Source organism: Coregonus lavaretus (assembly GCF_964263955.1).
Source record: "Coregonus lavaretus genome assembly, chromosome: 16".
Classification (NCBI taxonomy): domain Eukaryota; kingdom Metazoa; phylum Chordata; class Actinopteri; order Salmoniformes; family Salmonidae; genus Coregonus; species Coregonus lavaretus.
The window spans coordinates 15,273,345-15,288,928 of NC_140003.1; the positions used below are offsets into that span (position 1 = coordinate 15,273,345).

Sequence of the window (15,584 nt, forward strand, 5' to 3'; positions counted from 1 at the left end):
GAGACCCCAAAGGCATTGGGGTCTCCTTCAGAGGGAAGAATGCCCCCTAGGCCCTCTGACACCACTTCCAGTACCATCTGGTCTTTCATCCAGGTAATAATAGACCTATCAACACAGGCCAGCACAATCCTGCTTTGCAGATGAAAGATGTCATGGTCGTTTGACTGTATGACCATGGGGGCTCTAACCTGATGTCCAAACCTCTCCACTGCTTCAACCGTTTTTTCACTGAAATGGAACATACATTTTTGTTATCAACATTGAGCCTTTTCTCTGATAGGCCTACTCTAGCTTTTGATGAGTGAGGACATTATCAATAAGATGCTCATTTATGAACGGTACTGCCTAGATTTGTTTTTAATGCTCACATTCCCCTTAAATGGTTTACAATAGTGTTTCCCTCTGCATTCTGTGGGCAATCTCTCCGTGGTTATAATAGTTTCAAAGTGGTTTCAACACTGGGTTTCGAGGTTTATCTGGTTTCAATGGTAGAGTGAAGCGCCATCTACTGGAGACTGCTGTTCATAAGATCTATGCAACGCGATAAAGAGGACTGCAGCCTTCACTTTCCTTTGGATGTCAATGAAGTTCTGACGTCTGATTTTTTACGACTGCCACTTGATAGATTATGATAAATGTATCAAAACAGATTAATCACAAACATGATACATTGGGATATTCAGGATCACATTGTCATTATGTTGCCTATCACAATTATGTGTAAAATAGCCCAAATAGAGTTTGGGAAACCATAAGAGGTCTGACAGAGTCCGTCAACTGGAAAACGTTGGAGGAGCTGTCCAGGTGCTGAAAACTCCATAGACACACAGCCAAGGTCCGCTGAGGTCACATGCTCAAGTGGGCTAAAAGGCGCTGCATGGTCAATCTGACGTCTGCATTGGCCATGCAGCATTTACGGTGCTCGGCTTCTGCAGAAGTCAGGGCATTCATACTTCTTGCGCTTCGCGGAGCAGCGCAGAGCTGTTGAGCAGAGCTTTTGTGAAGGAAGTTGTCAAGGCAGTGAGTTTGTGTTTATACAGGACCTCCCGCCCCCACCTACCGTCAACCAGTCATGTCAATGCGGAGCTATATGGCACTACAAAATTTGCCTCACACCCTCCATATTGAGCCTCCGACCACATTTTCGGATCAAGCATAAATCGGCTTTAAGAGCTATGTTTCATGACGTTAGTCACACAAGCCCATTTATACCTGGTTCTAACATGCATCCTTTGTCCTAATATTGTGCACATTCTGATTGTGCCCACATTTTTAGACAGGTGTAGTCAATCAAAAGACACGTTGTGATCTGATTTTGATCTTCCTGCCAACCTCTGGAGATAGTCAGGCAAGTGTAAATGGATATAGACAGTGAAACCATTTAAATCATCATTATTTCGACCTCTAAAATCATTGACAGGTGTCACCAATGACTTGTGGCATTAATATTTGTCAAAATAAATATTATTTTGAAAGAATATCTGTCAAATAACTTGCATACAGGGAGGGACCAGAACAGATAAGAGACACATTTTAATAACATGTGTAGCACAGGAGGCTGCTGAGGGGAGGACAGCTCATGGCCTGAATGGAGCAAATAGAATGGCATCAAACACTTGGAAACCATGTGTTTGATGTCTTTGATACCATTCCACTCCAGCCATTACCACGAGCCCATCCTCCCCAATTAAGGTGCCACCAACCTCCTGTGATGTGTAGACACATGTCTGAAAATGTGAGCACAATCAGAATGTGGCCAAGATCAGGACACAGGACACATATTAGAACCAGGTATAAACGAGGCTTCAGAGTCAGAAATGTTGAATAGCTTTACTTATTGACCTTACAGCCAAACAGAATACTTTGACCTTACTTATTGATTATGCAAGATATTAGCCTTTGCAAGATGAAGATTCAAATTCCATGTGCCAAGTATTTATATGGATGATCATTTATGATGATGGCCTTATATTTTAATTGATTGAAGAATTAAACCTGTAGTCTATAGCCTAGTCTATGAATAGCTTGTTCCGTCGAATATTATTCTTGCGCACTGGGCCTATTCTTGATCCGTTCCATTGCACCCATGTAGCTTTGGTATGTAGCAAATCTGATTAATGTGTTGGTTTATTATTAGATTCGTGAAGTATTTGCAGAATGGCCCACTTCACTCATGTGTGGAGTTCTGGGAGGAATCATTGATGATTCCTTACTGCCACCTTGTGGATTCTATTTCACAAGAAAAAGGCAAGGACCTCTTTCCTCCCCCCTCCTTCATCCCAAATATCCGCGTAATGTTTTGCATAGGATCAAACTTCCCAAGTCCAGGTTCGTGACCGGGATTCTAAATCAGTTTCCAAATCGAGGTATATAGCGTCAAAGGCTATCAAACACTTCCCAAAAGTCACGTTATAGCTGAAAGCGCCACTATTATGTGTACATTTGCAGACAAAGCGGATCTGTTCGATATTGGGTGGAAATATTCAACACCAGCGGAGGTAATGGTGTGACTCATGCGTGCGTAGTAACGAACAAATAGGCAATGCACGCGGCTCTAAATATCAGCAAATCAAACGTAGGCTACATCACTAAAAAGGTCACCGTGGATGGGATTTTGTAGACAATTGATATTCAAAACCCTGTTTTTCTTGAAGTGTCAAAAGCGCACCAGACGTTGCGTTGCCAAAGGACTTTATTTGATAATCCTCCCATAGTTTCTTTTTGGGGCTCTACTTGGTCACCTGTACCCATCCTCAGCACGGTAAGATGGTTTTTAACAGGGATTATTATTTTACGAAAGCAGGATAAGTGTGCTTTGTTCATTGAAGCTTTATGATAAATTGACGTATGAGAGGCTCAAACAGGTGTTTTAAAATCTTCCATCAACGTTTTGTAAGATAGACACATAGAATTATGGCTATGCATATTATTTGTTTGCCGATATTAAAGTTATTGATAGATATAAAATGGTGTTATCATTAAACTAGGCTACAGTTCTTTGAGCTTTGACGGAGGGTTTTTCATTGCATGGACATGCTTTTCCCTTGAAGTGACATTGACCTGGATAAGGGTAATCATTATTTACAAATCATCCTCTTAATTGAGGAGTCGCTATCCTGTTTGTCAATCAATTATGTAAACATAACATATTTTTTTGTCATTATTTATCAAATTAATACTTAATTTATCTGAGGTTTGACAGTTCATCTAACTTGCCTATGTGATAAATCACCAGATTAGCTGTTATTTTTTATTTTATTTTTTACCTTTATTTAACTAGGCAAGTCAGTTAAGAACACATTCTTATTTACAATGACGGCCTACACCGGCCAAACCCGGATGACGCTGGGCGAATTGTGCGCTGCCCTATGGGACTCCCAATCACGGCCGGTTGTGAGACAGCCTGGAATCGAATCAGGGGGTCTGTAGTGACGCCTCAAGCACTGAGATGCAGTGCCTTAGACCGCTGCGCCACTCGCATAGTTTATCTTTTATCTTTTATCAAGGCTAATTCTGTTTTTTCACTTTCAATACATTATGTTTTAGGGTTAAACTATTTGTTGCCCAACTTCCCGGGTTACCTTCCTATTCATAAAAGGCAGATACATATCAAACTCTCTGAAAACAAAGAAATACACTTGCAGTGATGCCTCATTATCCACATTGACAGCAGAGATCAGGTTATCGAATGTATTGGTGAGGATTAATGAGCATCATTGTCGATGTTGATTTGATAAAGCCTAATGAAATGTATTGTGTTTATAACCAATAAGTTATTTTGCCTTTTTTTACTTTCTTATCTGTAGCCTATGGATTCAGGAAAAAATAATGTGCACTGCAGCCTCAGCCAACCTGTTAATTGATGTTTGAGAAGAATTGTAGGCTACTCTGGCTGCCAGACGATGTCGTAGACATGTCTGTCGTGTCCTGTCTCCTTGCTTATTCGTAGTTGTGGATATTTCTGTCAGCGTTTGGATGAGGGATCGATCTTAACATATCCTATTCATACATTTAAAATAGCCTAGTTAGGCATGTCATTATCTATATATTTTATGGCTCAGAGACAGCTATTATTTCTACTCTCCTTACAGTGAATGTGACTTTTCATCTTGAATAAAATAAGCGAGGTTCCGCAGAAAGTGACAGCGAGCTTTGGAGTGAGGACATTTGTACTGTATTTTAGGAGTGATGGCGGCGTCTGCACCTTCCTCGTCTGGCAGCGAACCGGATCCCAACTCGACAAATTTACGACCACCAGGCTCAAGTAGGTCCATCACAGATAAAACGCTATTTCACTTGTGCTATTTACTTTGTGGGCAATGCCATTAATCATTTCCATGGAGGAAAAAAACTGTACCATTCTAAACGCCTCCCACCCAACAAATCACCGCAACATTGTATGCGCAGCGGACCTCCCGGCATCTGCTTGATAGACGAATCTTGCTGTCAAAATAGGTGATGTCCTCTTAAAACATGAACTGAAAGCAATTAGAAAAGACTAATGGCTAGGCTAGTACCATCCTGTGGGTATTGATAAATAAAAAAATCCCCAAAAAATTTAGCATAATCTTCCAAAATAATATACAGCCTTCTTGAATTATTATTAGGCTGTTATAAGCCTATTGTTGTTATTATTATAATTATTATAATTATTGCCTTCCATAAAGAGACTATAGTAGGCTATATTTTTCTGTGTATTTCTTCCGTCGTGGTTGAATAAAAAGTGAGAGTGAATTTAAGGGTAATTTATTATGTGCAAAGTGGCGTTAATTGTAGCCACACTAAATTGGCCCTAATGGCATGTGTTCAAGCACCTTATTGTACCATCAGCTGAGGGGGGATGTAGAGATGTAAGCGGCCAACAACTCTGCCTCAATACTTTTTATTATCCAAGAGCTATTGAAGAAAAATATAACTAACCTATAGCCTAGGCTACATCCCAATTAGTTGTCCAAGGACATTCATATTTTGATGCAAAGCTCGCCATAAATGTCTTATTTTTCTCACATACAATCATAAAGCTCTGATTTGATATTGACAACACTCCAATGTAAATTATGCATTTGCAAATGTAAACGATTAAACCACAACATTTTAATTTACGTCAGATCAGATTATAAATGTAGCAAAACTGCACCTCCGTTTTTCTCACCAGAAAAGGGATTCAGTCAGTGCTGAATTTGCTTGCAAAACTGTGCTTTGGGTGTGCCAAAGCCATTAGACTGGTGTCATGCCAGTATTAGACTACATCCATGAATGTGCAACTTCAATTTTGTCTATATCTCTATTGACATGAATGCATGATTTACGCGAAAATCCGAATTATGCACGTGGACCTCAAGCTTATTCCACCCATAATTGGCATAATTATTTGGAATTATAAACGTCTTATTTCAGATATTTCGCTTGCCTTTGCATTTGCCTTCATGGGTGTAACATTGGCGTAGATTTGGTCCAGATATATTTGATTTGTGATCCTAAGCAGGGGTTAAACTGGGATTCTGTGTGGAGCTGTCTGTCCCTTCCACTGGCCGCTTTTCCATGGTCAATTTCAACAGAATTCTTAAATTCCTAGACCTAGACTAAACTCCCCCCCCCCCCCCCCCCCCCCCCTCCTCCTCCTCCTCCTCATCCTCACACACAGACACACATCAACTCCCCACCTCCCCAATGTAATACCTGGAAGCCCTTCATAGCGGCGAAATGCTCAGCCCTTTTTGTCACTGGCCAATGTCTGGTGATGCATGTCTGATCTTTTTAGCATCTTCTCACCAGTTAAATGTTAATTGATAATCTTATGCATTGTTCTATGCAACATGCTTCAACATTTTCCCATCCATCACTGAGTTTGGGAGTATTTTTGCAGAAATAATATGCACTTGAGGCCTAATGTAAGGGCCTTCTCAATAGTTTTCCAAAATTATTTTAGGCTATGACGCTTGGTGTGGAGTTGCTCATGGATGTTCTAGAAAATTGGGAATGAAGATATGTGGTAAGTTAACTATTTTCATGTCATGTATTTTCGTGGACTTCATAATAAATCTTCATGTAGGCTTTTGTTCTTATGTGTCTTTTAGAATGCAACAGAAAAAACATAATAGGTTACATAATGTAGGCTATGTTGCATATTTTATGTGTTACTCAACGCCGAGCAAGCAGACCATTCTGATATCCGAGGAATAGGCTATTAGCCATAATGTTTTCGGCTAATACACAAAGACTGTGCAGCCTGGGCGGCTGTGATTACTTGCTCTTTGAATGCCTTCTGCCCCTTTCTGCTTTCTCTTGTCGCATGAGTGGGTTTTCACGCTGAAATAATGTCAATATTGATTATTACCACTGAATTTATAGTAACAACCCTGTTTTTTAATAAATATTAAAAGCAGTTTGAAAAACTGCAGAGACTAGCTATTGGTCCAAAAATAACTATATGTCTACATTGGCACGTCCCAAAATGGAATATGAGCTATCTTCAGTCTTGGGTATGTTTTCAATGTGTGTGTTTTCTTACCTTGCTTTAAAAAATATATAATTCTTAATAAAATCGTACTCTTGCGCCCTCCTATGGCCTACCTGGAAAAATATATATGTTTGCCAATACTTAATGACCTTGGAATAAACAATTAGCCGGCTAAATTATGCAACCCCCTTTTCATTATTTTTAGGTAATTTTGAATGAAACATGAACATGTACAGTTGATTTTACTACATTCATTGTAGTAATCCACAAGTAAGATAGCCTATCTTTATATTTGCTGAGGCAAATCTTAATATCTTATTACGTACCTGTCTTTGTCTTTTTTTCAAAATATATCGGTAGCCTATAGTTGGATAACTGAGCGGGTGTCAATTATTAAAGCTATATTTGGTGGAATGATTGGTATCGGTCCTTATCATGATGCGAGTCCATCAGAAGAGAAAAGATTACTCTCATCATGATAGTTATCTTTTCTACTCCAGGGAATTGAAATCGCAATTCGTCAAGGTTCTGTTTTGCAGAGATAGTAGGTCTACTGTCAGTCTTCTCCACAATACGCACCGATTAAGTGGGAGCAAAATGCATTAGCCCTATCTGATATGGCCAAGCGTTGAGTCTATTGTTATTGTTCCATCAGGGCCAATCAAGCACCAACAGTATAGGCCTAATGCAAATATAAATCAAGTTTAATGTTTTAATGCGATATTTACGCAATTTTTACGTTTTGGTTTTATCTGATTCACCATCAGGTAATAGGCCTATAGGCCCGTTTTCCACTTTTCATCTCTGTTTATTAAGTGCAATGATATTGGTCCAAAAACAACATCATAAGCTATCCCTCTTGCTTGACCTAGTGAAATGTTGGTTTTATATTGGTTTTATATCACTTCACATGAGACAGGAGCATGCGTATTCAGGCTATAATCTAACATATCCTTGCTGAAAGTGAAATAATACAATTAAATTAAATTAGTCTATATTAAAAACGAAATAAAATGAATTAACAGTAAAAATACTTTCAACTATCATCTTTTTATATACTTTTATGTAGTTTTATTTATTACTCCAAAGGGTGTGGGCGATGGTATATCATTGAGTTTCTTGTAGGCCTAGCTAGTTTAACTGAAAAATTGCGTTATTGATTGTAAAATAAGATCATAAATAAGATCACATTGTAGGAATTTGTATTACTAATAATCTTAGCAGGAGATTTGGAATAGGTATTCTTTTTATAAGGGCCAATCTAGAAATCAATTTTGGTAAAAAAAAAAAAAATCGTTTTTGGGGTGAGAAATCGGTATAGGTAAAATAAGATTTGAGTTAATGTGGGGTTCTCCACAGGCCTATGAGCAGATAGGTTATAAAATGTCCCATATATCATCACAGCCCAGTCCAACTATTAGGTCTGCCTTCAGGCTTTAATGACATCGGTTGACTTCATTGTGCGCTCTTCCCTGCTTACTGAAGTGGAATCTGTCGGAGGGAATTAATACGAATTTACAGCTACACAAAATGACGGCTATTTGTTTTTGCTTGACTGGCTTTTGGTGCTGCTGTCACTGGGCTCAACCTCCCACTGACTCTTCCTCCCATAAAAAGGCTTCCCTGGACAGGATGGGAATTACCTAAAAACTAGCCTACACCACATCATTGTCAGCTCAATCAGTGAGAGTTTAGGCATGTGTTTTGTGTAAAAAGGGTGTCATCAAAATGTTTGGGATTGGGAGTGATGATAGTAATCACTCATTTCAATCCTCTGCCCCTTGCAACAATTTAGGATTTTTGCAGAAGAACAACAACCTCGAGGAGAAGATTAGTTCCTTCAAGGAAAGATCGTCTAAGGACCTGCTGGATAACAGCGACAGGGATTCCCGTTTCAGACGCACCGAAACAGACTTTTCCAATCTATTTGCTAGAGGTAAGTGTCCGGATTATTTTCATTATGGGAAATGTAGGCCTATCAATCAAAATGATGTAGGGAACTTGTTAATGTTCGTTTTGTTCAGTTGTTTTACAATAAATGGAACATGAGTCAACTTAAAATCTTAAATGTTGTTACTGATGCGAAGATTAGCCTGATTTGATCTGATTTGAAAATACTGATTGACCAAATCTTTATAATTGGTCTAAATCTCTGTTATTTCTTTCCATTTAGTAATGTTTGATGATAAAATGTTCAAGGTATTTTTAACCTTTTGTGAAAAATAATAAAACCCCAAATCGTTAGGTTGTTAGTAATTTAAGTTGAATTGATTGCTATGCCTATTTAAAATGTATATTCACCATTTGTTTTACCATAATAACCTGCTAGGTCAAGTTGTAATAGCTGTAGAATAGCATAGGCTACTCAGGGACACTCACTGGAGAAATACCAAAAAGGGTAATTCATTGTTGCTGAAAATGACTTTCAAATTATTATTTTTGTTTTGTTATTTTAGCAGACGCTCTTATCCAGAGCGACTTACAGTTAGTGAGTGCATACATTTTTTCATACTGGCCCCCCGTGGGAAACGAACCCACAACCCTGGCGTTGCAAGCACCATGCTCTACCAACTGAGCTACAAGGGGCCATTTATATAATTTAACCAGCTTTAGAGAGGAAAACCAAATAAATAGTTTACAAGATGGGAAGTAGAATGAAGTCATGACAAATTCTACAGAAGATTGTGAAAGTAAGCTCTTAAAAACATCCTCAAGTGATGAAGGATGCAAACAAAAGTTATTGATTTATTTTTGGAAAAAAATGAGAAAAACACTAATATTGTTGACATGCTTCAATTTCTCACCCTAGATTTATTACCAGCCAAAAATGGAGAGGAGCCAACTATGCAGTTTTTGCTGGAGGTGGTGGATATTCTCACAAACTACGTCCGGAAGACCTTTGACAGATCCACCAAAGTCCTGGACTTCCACCACCCCCACCAGCTGCTGGAGGGCATGGAGGGCTTCAACCTGGAGCTGTCCGACGAGCCTGAGTCCCTGGAGCAGATCCTGGTGGACTGTAGGGATACCCTGAAATATGGAGTGAGAACAGGTGAGGACAGAGGAGACAGAGGCATAAAGCATAGCTAATCCCCCAGCACAATCAATATCTCTCATTGTCTACAATGTGGTTTAATGATTACAGATAAGCCCATAGTTGAATGATGAAGCTTTCATGAGAAATGTATTAAAGACAAATGGTGTTGTCTCCCTCCCAGGTCACCCTAGGTTTTTCAATCAGCTATCTACTGGCTTAGACATCATTGGGTTGTCAGGAGAATGGCTCACCTCCACTGCAAACACTAACATGTGAGTGGTCTTTATCGCCCCCCAGTTATTATACATTTGTTATGATACATGTATATATGTTTATGATTGAAAGTCACAGGAACTTTACATTTTGTAAATATGTGTATAGTAGTAAAGTAGTCCTGTCAATTTTGTAAACAATGTGCCTAAACCAATGATCAAAGTAAGAGTTGCATAACAGGAAAATTAAAATTCCTACCATTTCAAATGGCCTCAGAAGATTTTGGTTGAAGATGAAGATCAGTGGAAGTGACATAATTGGGGACCTTGATAAGCTTCTAAATGAAGGATCCTGAGGATGCTCTTTTAAGCAAGTAAAATATTAGAGTTGTGAGTTCGCTATCTGTTTGCTTTATTATTGTTGTTGACCAACACTGTGGCTGTAGTCAGATAATATAGCCCTGCAGGCAAACTAAATTACATATTGATTAGCATTCAAAGTTATATGGGGTGGTTGTTTTATGGAACGCTCTTTACATCAGAGATAATGGTTCCACAACAGAATGAGATACGTCCCTGAGATCTTCTGCACAAATGTGAACAATAGACTGTGATTCAATATTGCTTTTTCCATGGGAAAGGCAATCTGGAAGAGACAGCATGGTGATACACCAGGTGTCCAGGGACTTGTCCAAGAGAAAAGTTGATGCTTCGTTGGCCATGGACTATTGTTGACCAGTACACACAGATTACCAGCTGAGGCTGCCAAGTCAGTTAAGGCACTGGTCAGAGTGTATCGGCTGCTGTAACATGCTGATCTTGTCTATGATGTCAGCCTGGGAACCCGTCAGGGCATTGTAAAATCATCATAACAAAAAAATACACTTGTGTTGTAAGCATTGATGAAACATTGCATTTCTGAGTGGTAATAGCCAGAGTGATCTGTGTGGTCATGGTCAATTGCCATTTTTGTCTCTAAACACAGCACAGAAATATGAGCTCACCACCAAGGCTGGTCCTCTTCATGTCAGGGAATCAATTATTTATTTTGCCTGGTGCCTGACTTAATTAAAGGTTCAACACATGGCCTGGCTGATTCGACCTTCTATGTATTGTAATCCTCAAAGGATTTATCCCGCTTTGCCCCCAGTGTTTTGAAGAGTGTTTAGTTGGTCCAGCTCATGGGATAAATGTAGTGCTGAAGATCTACTGGGCAGATTATTACCCCTGCATATGCTACACGTCAACACTACTGTAGATGAGTTGAATCAGAGGGTGGGCTCTGACTGCATACATATTTGTTATTTGCCTTAGCTAATTACTCCATCATCATTAATTACCCCTGACACGTATTGATTGCCACTAATAGGTTGACAATCATGTCCCAGGGCTATCATCAGGATTACTCTACATAAGTGAGTGAGCGAAAAATCATTTGGGACATAACTCCAAATAGCTCCTGACTCTTTTGGACATTTTTACTGGAGATGATGAGCCAGCAAGAGAACTAAAAACAAATATGTGCTGTGTGTATGGCACAGTGTGATACACTGCATTGCCCCACTAATGCATTGACTCATTGCATGAATAGACAGGCAGTGTAATGAGAAGAGCATTGGGCAGGACATAGTGAAGATGGATGAGGTAGTTGGGGATCCATTTAATTCTACATAGATATTGCACTACCCTGGAGGAAGTTTCTAATGATATGGAAACAATCCTTTATTTTGTAATTGTGATTTCATTGAATAAACATGATTGTAATGATATCATTCCTATTCTAAAGGAGAAATGACCATTCTTCCATCATTACTCTCTCAGTGACGGGCCATGAGGGTAATATGCTGTTTGTATTAAAAACACATTCAAAACAAGCTCAGTGGAAGCTGGCCTCCAGACAAACCTCAGACACAAAGGCAATGACGCTCTCATTGTGTTACATCACGTTTCTAGCCTCTTCTTCTTGCTAACTCAGAGACAAGCACTCCCTCTTGGTGGCATATTCTTAATGGACTTCAGACTATGTGACATTCATGTTCTTTCTCTTTCCACTGCAACAAATGGTATCCCTAATACAATGTGACAGAGCTATCGTTGAATTGTGAAGGTGTTAAAAGTAGTATGCGTGTTCCATGCTTTTCTCTGACTTCAATGTGGCATTGCTTAATATACACAATAAGAAACATATGTAACACAATTTACATTTAAATATTTTGCACAAAAAATAAGAAAAAAGAGTCAATGGTGATGCATGGTGATGCATTATCCTGGGATTTTGCCACCTGCCTTCATTGACTCTGTTTACGTCAATATAGACAATGTAGATATGAGAAACAAATAACAATATGAGAGTTCAAGACCAATGATAGAATGGATTTCTATTGGTAGTGGGTAACTGGAGACAGGTGCTCTGTATTTCAGGTTCACCTATGAGATCGCCCCAGTCTTTGTGCTCATGGAACAGCTGACGCTGAAGAAGATGAGGGAGATCATTGGCTGGCCAAATGGAGAAGGCGATGGGATATTCTCACCAGGTGAGTGCGAAGCCAATTCTGATGAACGGTTATGAATTCAGCCATGCCTTGAGAATCTGAGATGGGAATAAACCTACCGTTACAGATGAATATTCCTTACACAAGCCTTCAGATAATAGAATGCAGTTTAGTGAAAGATTGTATGCAACATCTGTGCAGGTGGAGCGATATCCAACATGTACAGTGTGATGATCGCACGCTACAAGTTCTTCCCTGAAGTCAAGACCAAAGGCATGACTGCTGCCCCCAGACTGGTGCTCTTCACCTCAGAGCATGTAAATCTTATCCTAACATCTGAGCAGAACATTCATTTTCACAACAGAACATGTCTCCAGTCTCAGAAACAGTATTGTATTACCAAAACAAAGTATTATTGTTATTTATTGTCACTGCTTGGTTCACCCTGTCTATTCTGTATAAAGGGTTTGTGGCATGCCTGATTCAAAGCAAAAAAAATGACCCTCATTGAAACTGATACAACCATTGGACAGTACATCAGCTGACTGTATGTCAGAGCTCAGCTGATAGGTTAGTAGTCTAATGCCATGCTCATGTGTTTTGGCAGAGCCACTACTCTATAAAGAAAGCCAGTGCTGCTCTGGGCTTTGGAACAGAAAACCTGATCCTGTTGAGCACAGATGAGAGGTTTGTGGAGCCATGTCCAATACACTGCACTGTATGAAACAACCCCGTGAGAACATCCACTTTGACATGTCTGTTTGCTTCTGTAGAGGGAGAGTCATTCCTGCTGATTTGGAAGCTAAGGTCATCGATGCCAAGGCGAGGGTGAGTTTCAAACCGTCAGCCAATCAACTTCAAATTGCGGATTCGTACCCCCTGAAGACATTAAATACCCTCCGTTTGTTTCTGCACAATGATGCGATGCACTGAAACTGAATTCTAATGAGAACAGCTGCCTAATATGAATCCAGTCAACTGAATACTCTGGACATCAAGTAATCTTACTTGTTTACAAAATAAAAACATGTCTACTTTCATTTTAGGGTTAGTGCTTATGCCTCCTCAAGTATTATCTTATCCACTGCCACTAGTTCCAAAGCACAGTCTCCTGAAGCTAGTTCAGTTACAGGAGAGAGGTGATAGCAGGCTGTCTGTAATGGGCATGCAATTCTGCTGTGACAAAGGCTTGCCAAGAGAAATAATCCAATGTCGTTGAAATCTGCTCTAACCAATTTATATTATGTCAAAGATTACAGAAAATGAGGAATGCAACTATTTCAATTCACTCCAATAATACAAGACTCCATATTCATTCTGATGGTGTACGCTTGCAGGGTTGTGTCCCAATGTTCGTGAATGCTACAGCTGGTTCCACAGTGTATGGAGCGTTCGATCCCATCCACGAGATTGCAGACATCTGCGAGAAATACAACATGTGGCTACATGTGGATGTAAGTGCATCTTCCTACTATGAATACAGGAAGGTTATGATAATATAGGTAATTTCAGGGTTGATTGCAACACATTTTCATGGTCGGCTGAGCTTTCATTTGAACATATAAGCCACTTTCATGTCTAATCCTCAAAACAAACTGTTGTCTTTGTTCAGGGTGCATGGGGAGGAGGGCTACTGATGTCCAGGAAGCACAGGCACAAGTTGAGTGGTGTAGAGAGGTAAGCTGCAGTCCTGGGAAGAGACCCTTATTAAACCAATCACACACACTCATTGACGGGGACTGTGGCCTGTCTTACAGTCTGTGTTCCATGTTTGCAGGGCCAATTCAGTCACCTGGAACCCTCACAAGATGATGGGTGTGCCACTGCAGTGCTCTGCCATTCTGGTCAGAGAGAGGGTAAGAGCACTACTGACAGATGGGTTATCACTTATGGTGTGAATGCCATGAAACACACTTAAGTCACAAGTCACAGAGAGTTGGCTACTATTGTTATGAATATCGCCCAGTTTGAAGGCACCATTGAACTTTAAGTCTCTACATTTCGCCATTGTCCTTTAACCACACCATTGATCTTTACAGGGAGTTTTATCAGGCTGCAACTCCATGTGTGCTGGCTACCTCTTCCAACCAGACAAACAGTACGATGTATCGTACGACACAGGGGACAAGGCCATCCAGTGTGGACGACATGTAGATATCTTTAAATTCTGGCTAATGTGGAAAGCAAAGGTAATGTGCACATATCTCTCCAAGCTTTTATTGCAATACTTAATCAGGCTTTAAAGCTTTAGCATGTAACAGGGATTGATCTTGGATGCTGATCTTGGCTCATGGAACAGAAAAAGAGTAGCGCTTGATATTAATGATCTTTCTATGTTCTGTATTTTTCCACTCCAACAGGGAACAATAGGGTTTGAACAGCACATCGACAAGTGCTTGGACCTCTCGCATTATCTCTACACTAAAATCAAGGACCGCGAGGGCTATCAGATGGTGTTCGATGGAGAGGTGAGATTTTTCTCCCTTCATTTTCTACTTGGTTCTGTTTACAAAGACAGTAATATCTTCTAATGGATTACCCTAATAAAGCGTCAGAGGAATGACATATCTGATTAATATGAACTCATTAACTGAGATGCCCAATAGTGTTCTGAGCAACACAATGTAGTGAGGCAGGCCAACTCTCCTCCCTGTCTGCCTGTAGAGGTGGTGCTATGCTTTAGAATCCCCAGTTGAACTCGTTGTGGATTGATGAACTTGCCTTGCAGAGCCTCAAATCTCAATTTGGCCTCTTAGTGAGGTTGGCTACTTCTTCTTTAGACCCTCCATTGAGTAAAGACACTGACGAACAATGTTGCTGTTTTCTTTCCACAGCCCCAGCACACGAATGTCTGCTTCTGGTACCTTCCGCCAGGCATTCGTGACATGCCCGATGGTCAGGAGAAGAGGGAGAGGTTGCATAAGGTAAGGAGTAAAGGACTTGTCAGCTTCGGCCAATGAAGACTATATTCTGTAATCAGATGAGACAGCACTGACCTACTGTACATTTCTCTGAATTGTCCTTGTCTAAACCAGGTGGCCCCTAAGATCAAGGCGATGATGATGGAATCTGGAACTACCATGGTGGGCTACCAGCCTCAGGGAGACAAGGTCAACTTCTTCCGCATGGTCATCTCCAATCCTGCCGCCACCAGGTCAGATATCGACTTCTTGACCGATGAGATTGAGAGACTGGGGCAGGACTTGTAATGGCCACACCCATTAGGAAGATGTTGCCCTTTGATCTTTCGTTCTCAGCTTTGTCATGTCCAGCTCTAAAAAGACCCTGAGCTACACTGAGCTTCATATTCCTGTTGTCTCTTGACCAATCATGTAGGACTTTGAAACTTCAGCTGCTTGTAGGTCTTTTTAGACCACAGGTAA

At 40.2% G+C, this 15,584-nt stretch overlaps 1 protein-coding gene across 1 annotated transcript; it reads left to right on the forward strand.

Moving 5' to 3' along the window:
- Nucleotides 1–4,188: 4,188 nt before the first annotated feature.
- On the forward strand, nt 4,189–15,410 carry gad1a (glutamate decarboxylase 1a; the record flags this gene model as incomplete). Its single annotated transcript, XM_084179070.1, has 16 exons — nt 4,189–4,264; nt 5,930–5,992; nt 8,256–8,396; nt 9,270–9,512; nt 9,679–9,769; nt 12,131–12,243; nt 12,403–12,518; nt 12,809–12,888; nt 12,975–13,029; nt 13,539–13,655; nt 13,814–13,878; nt 13,979–14,057; nt 14,241–14,390; nt 14,562–14,669; nt 15,036–15,125; nt 15,237–15,410. The coding sequence occupies 16 exons, from the start codon at nt 4,189–4,191 to the stop codon at nt 15,408–15,410; spliced, it is 1,761 nt and encodes a 586-aa protein (XP_084035196.1).
- Between the last annotated feature and the right edge of the window lie 174 nt (nt 15,411–15,584).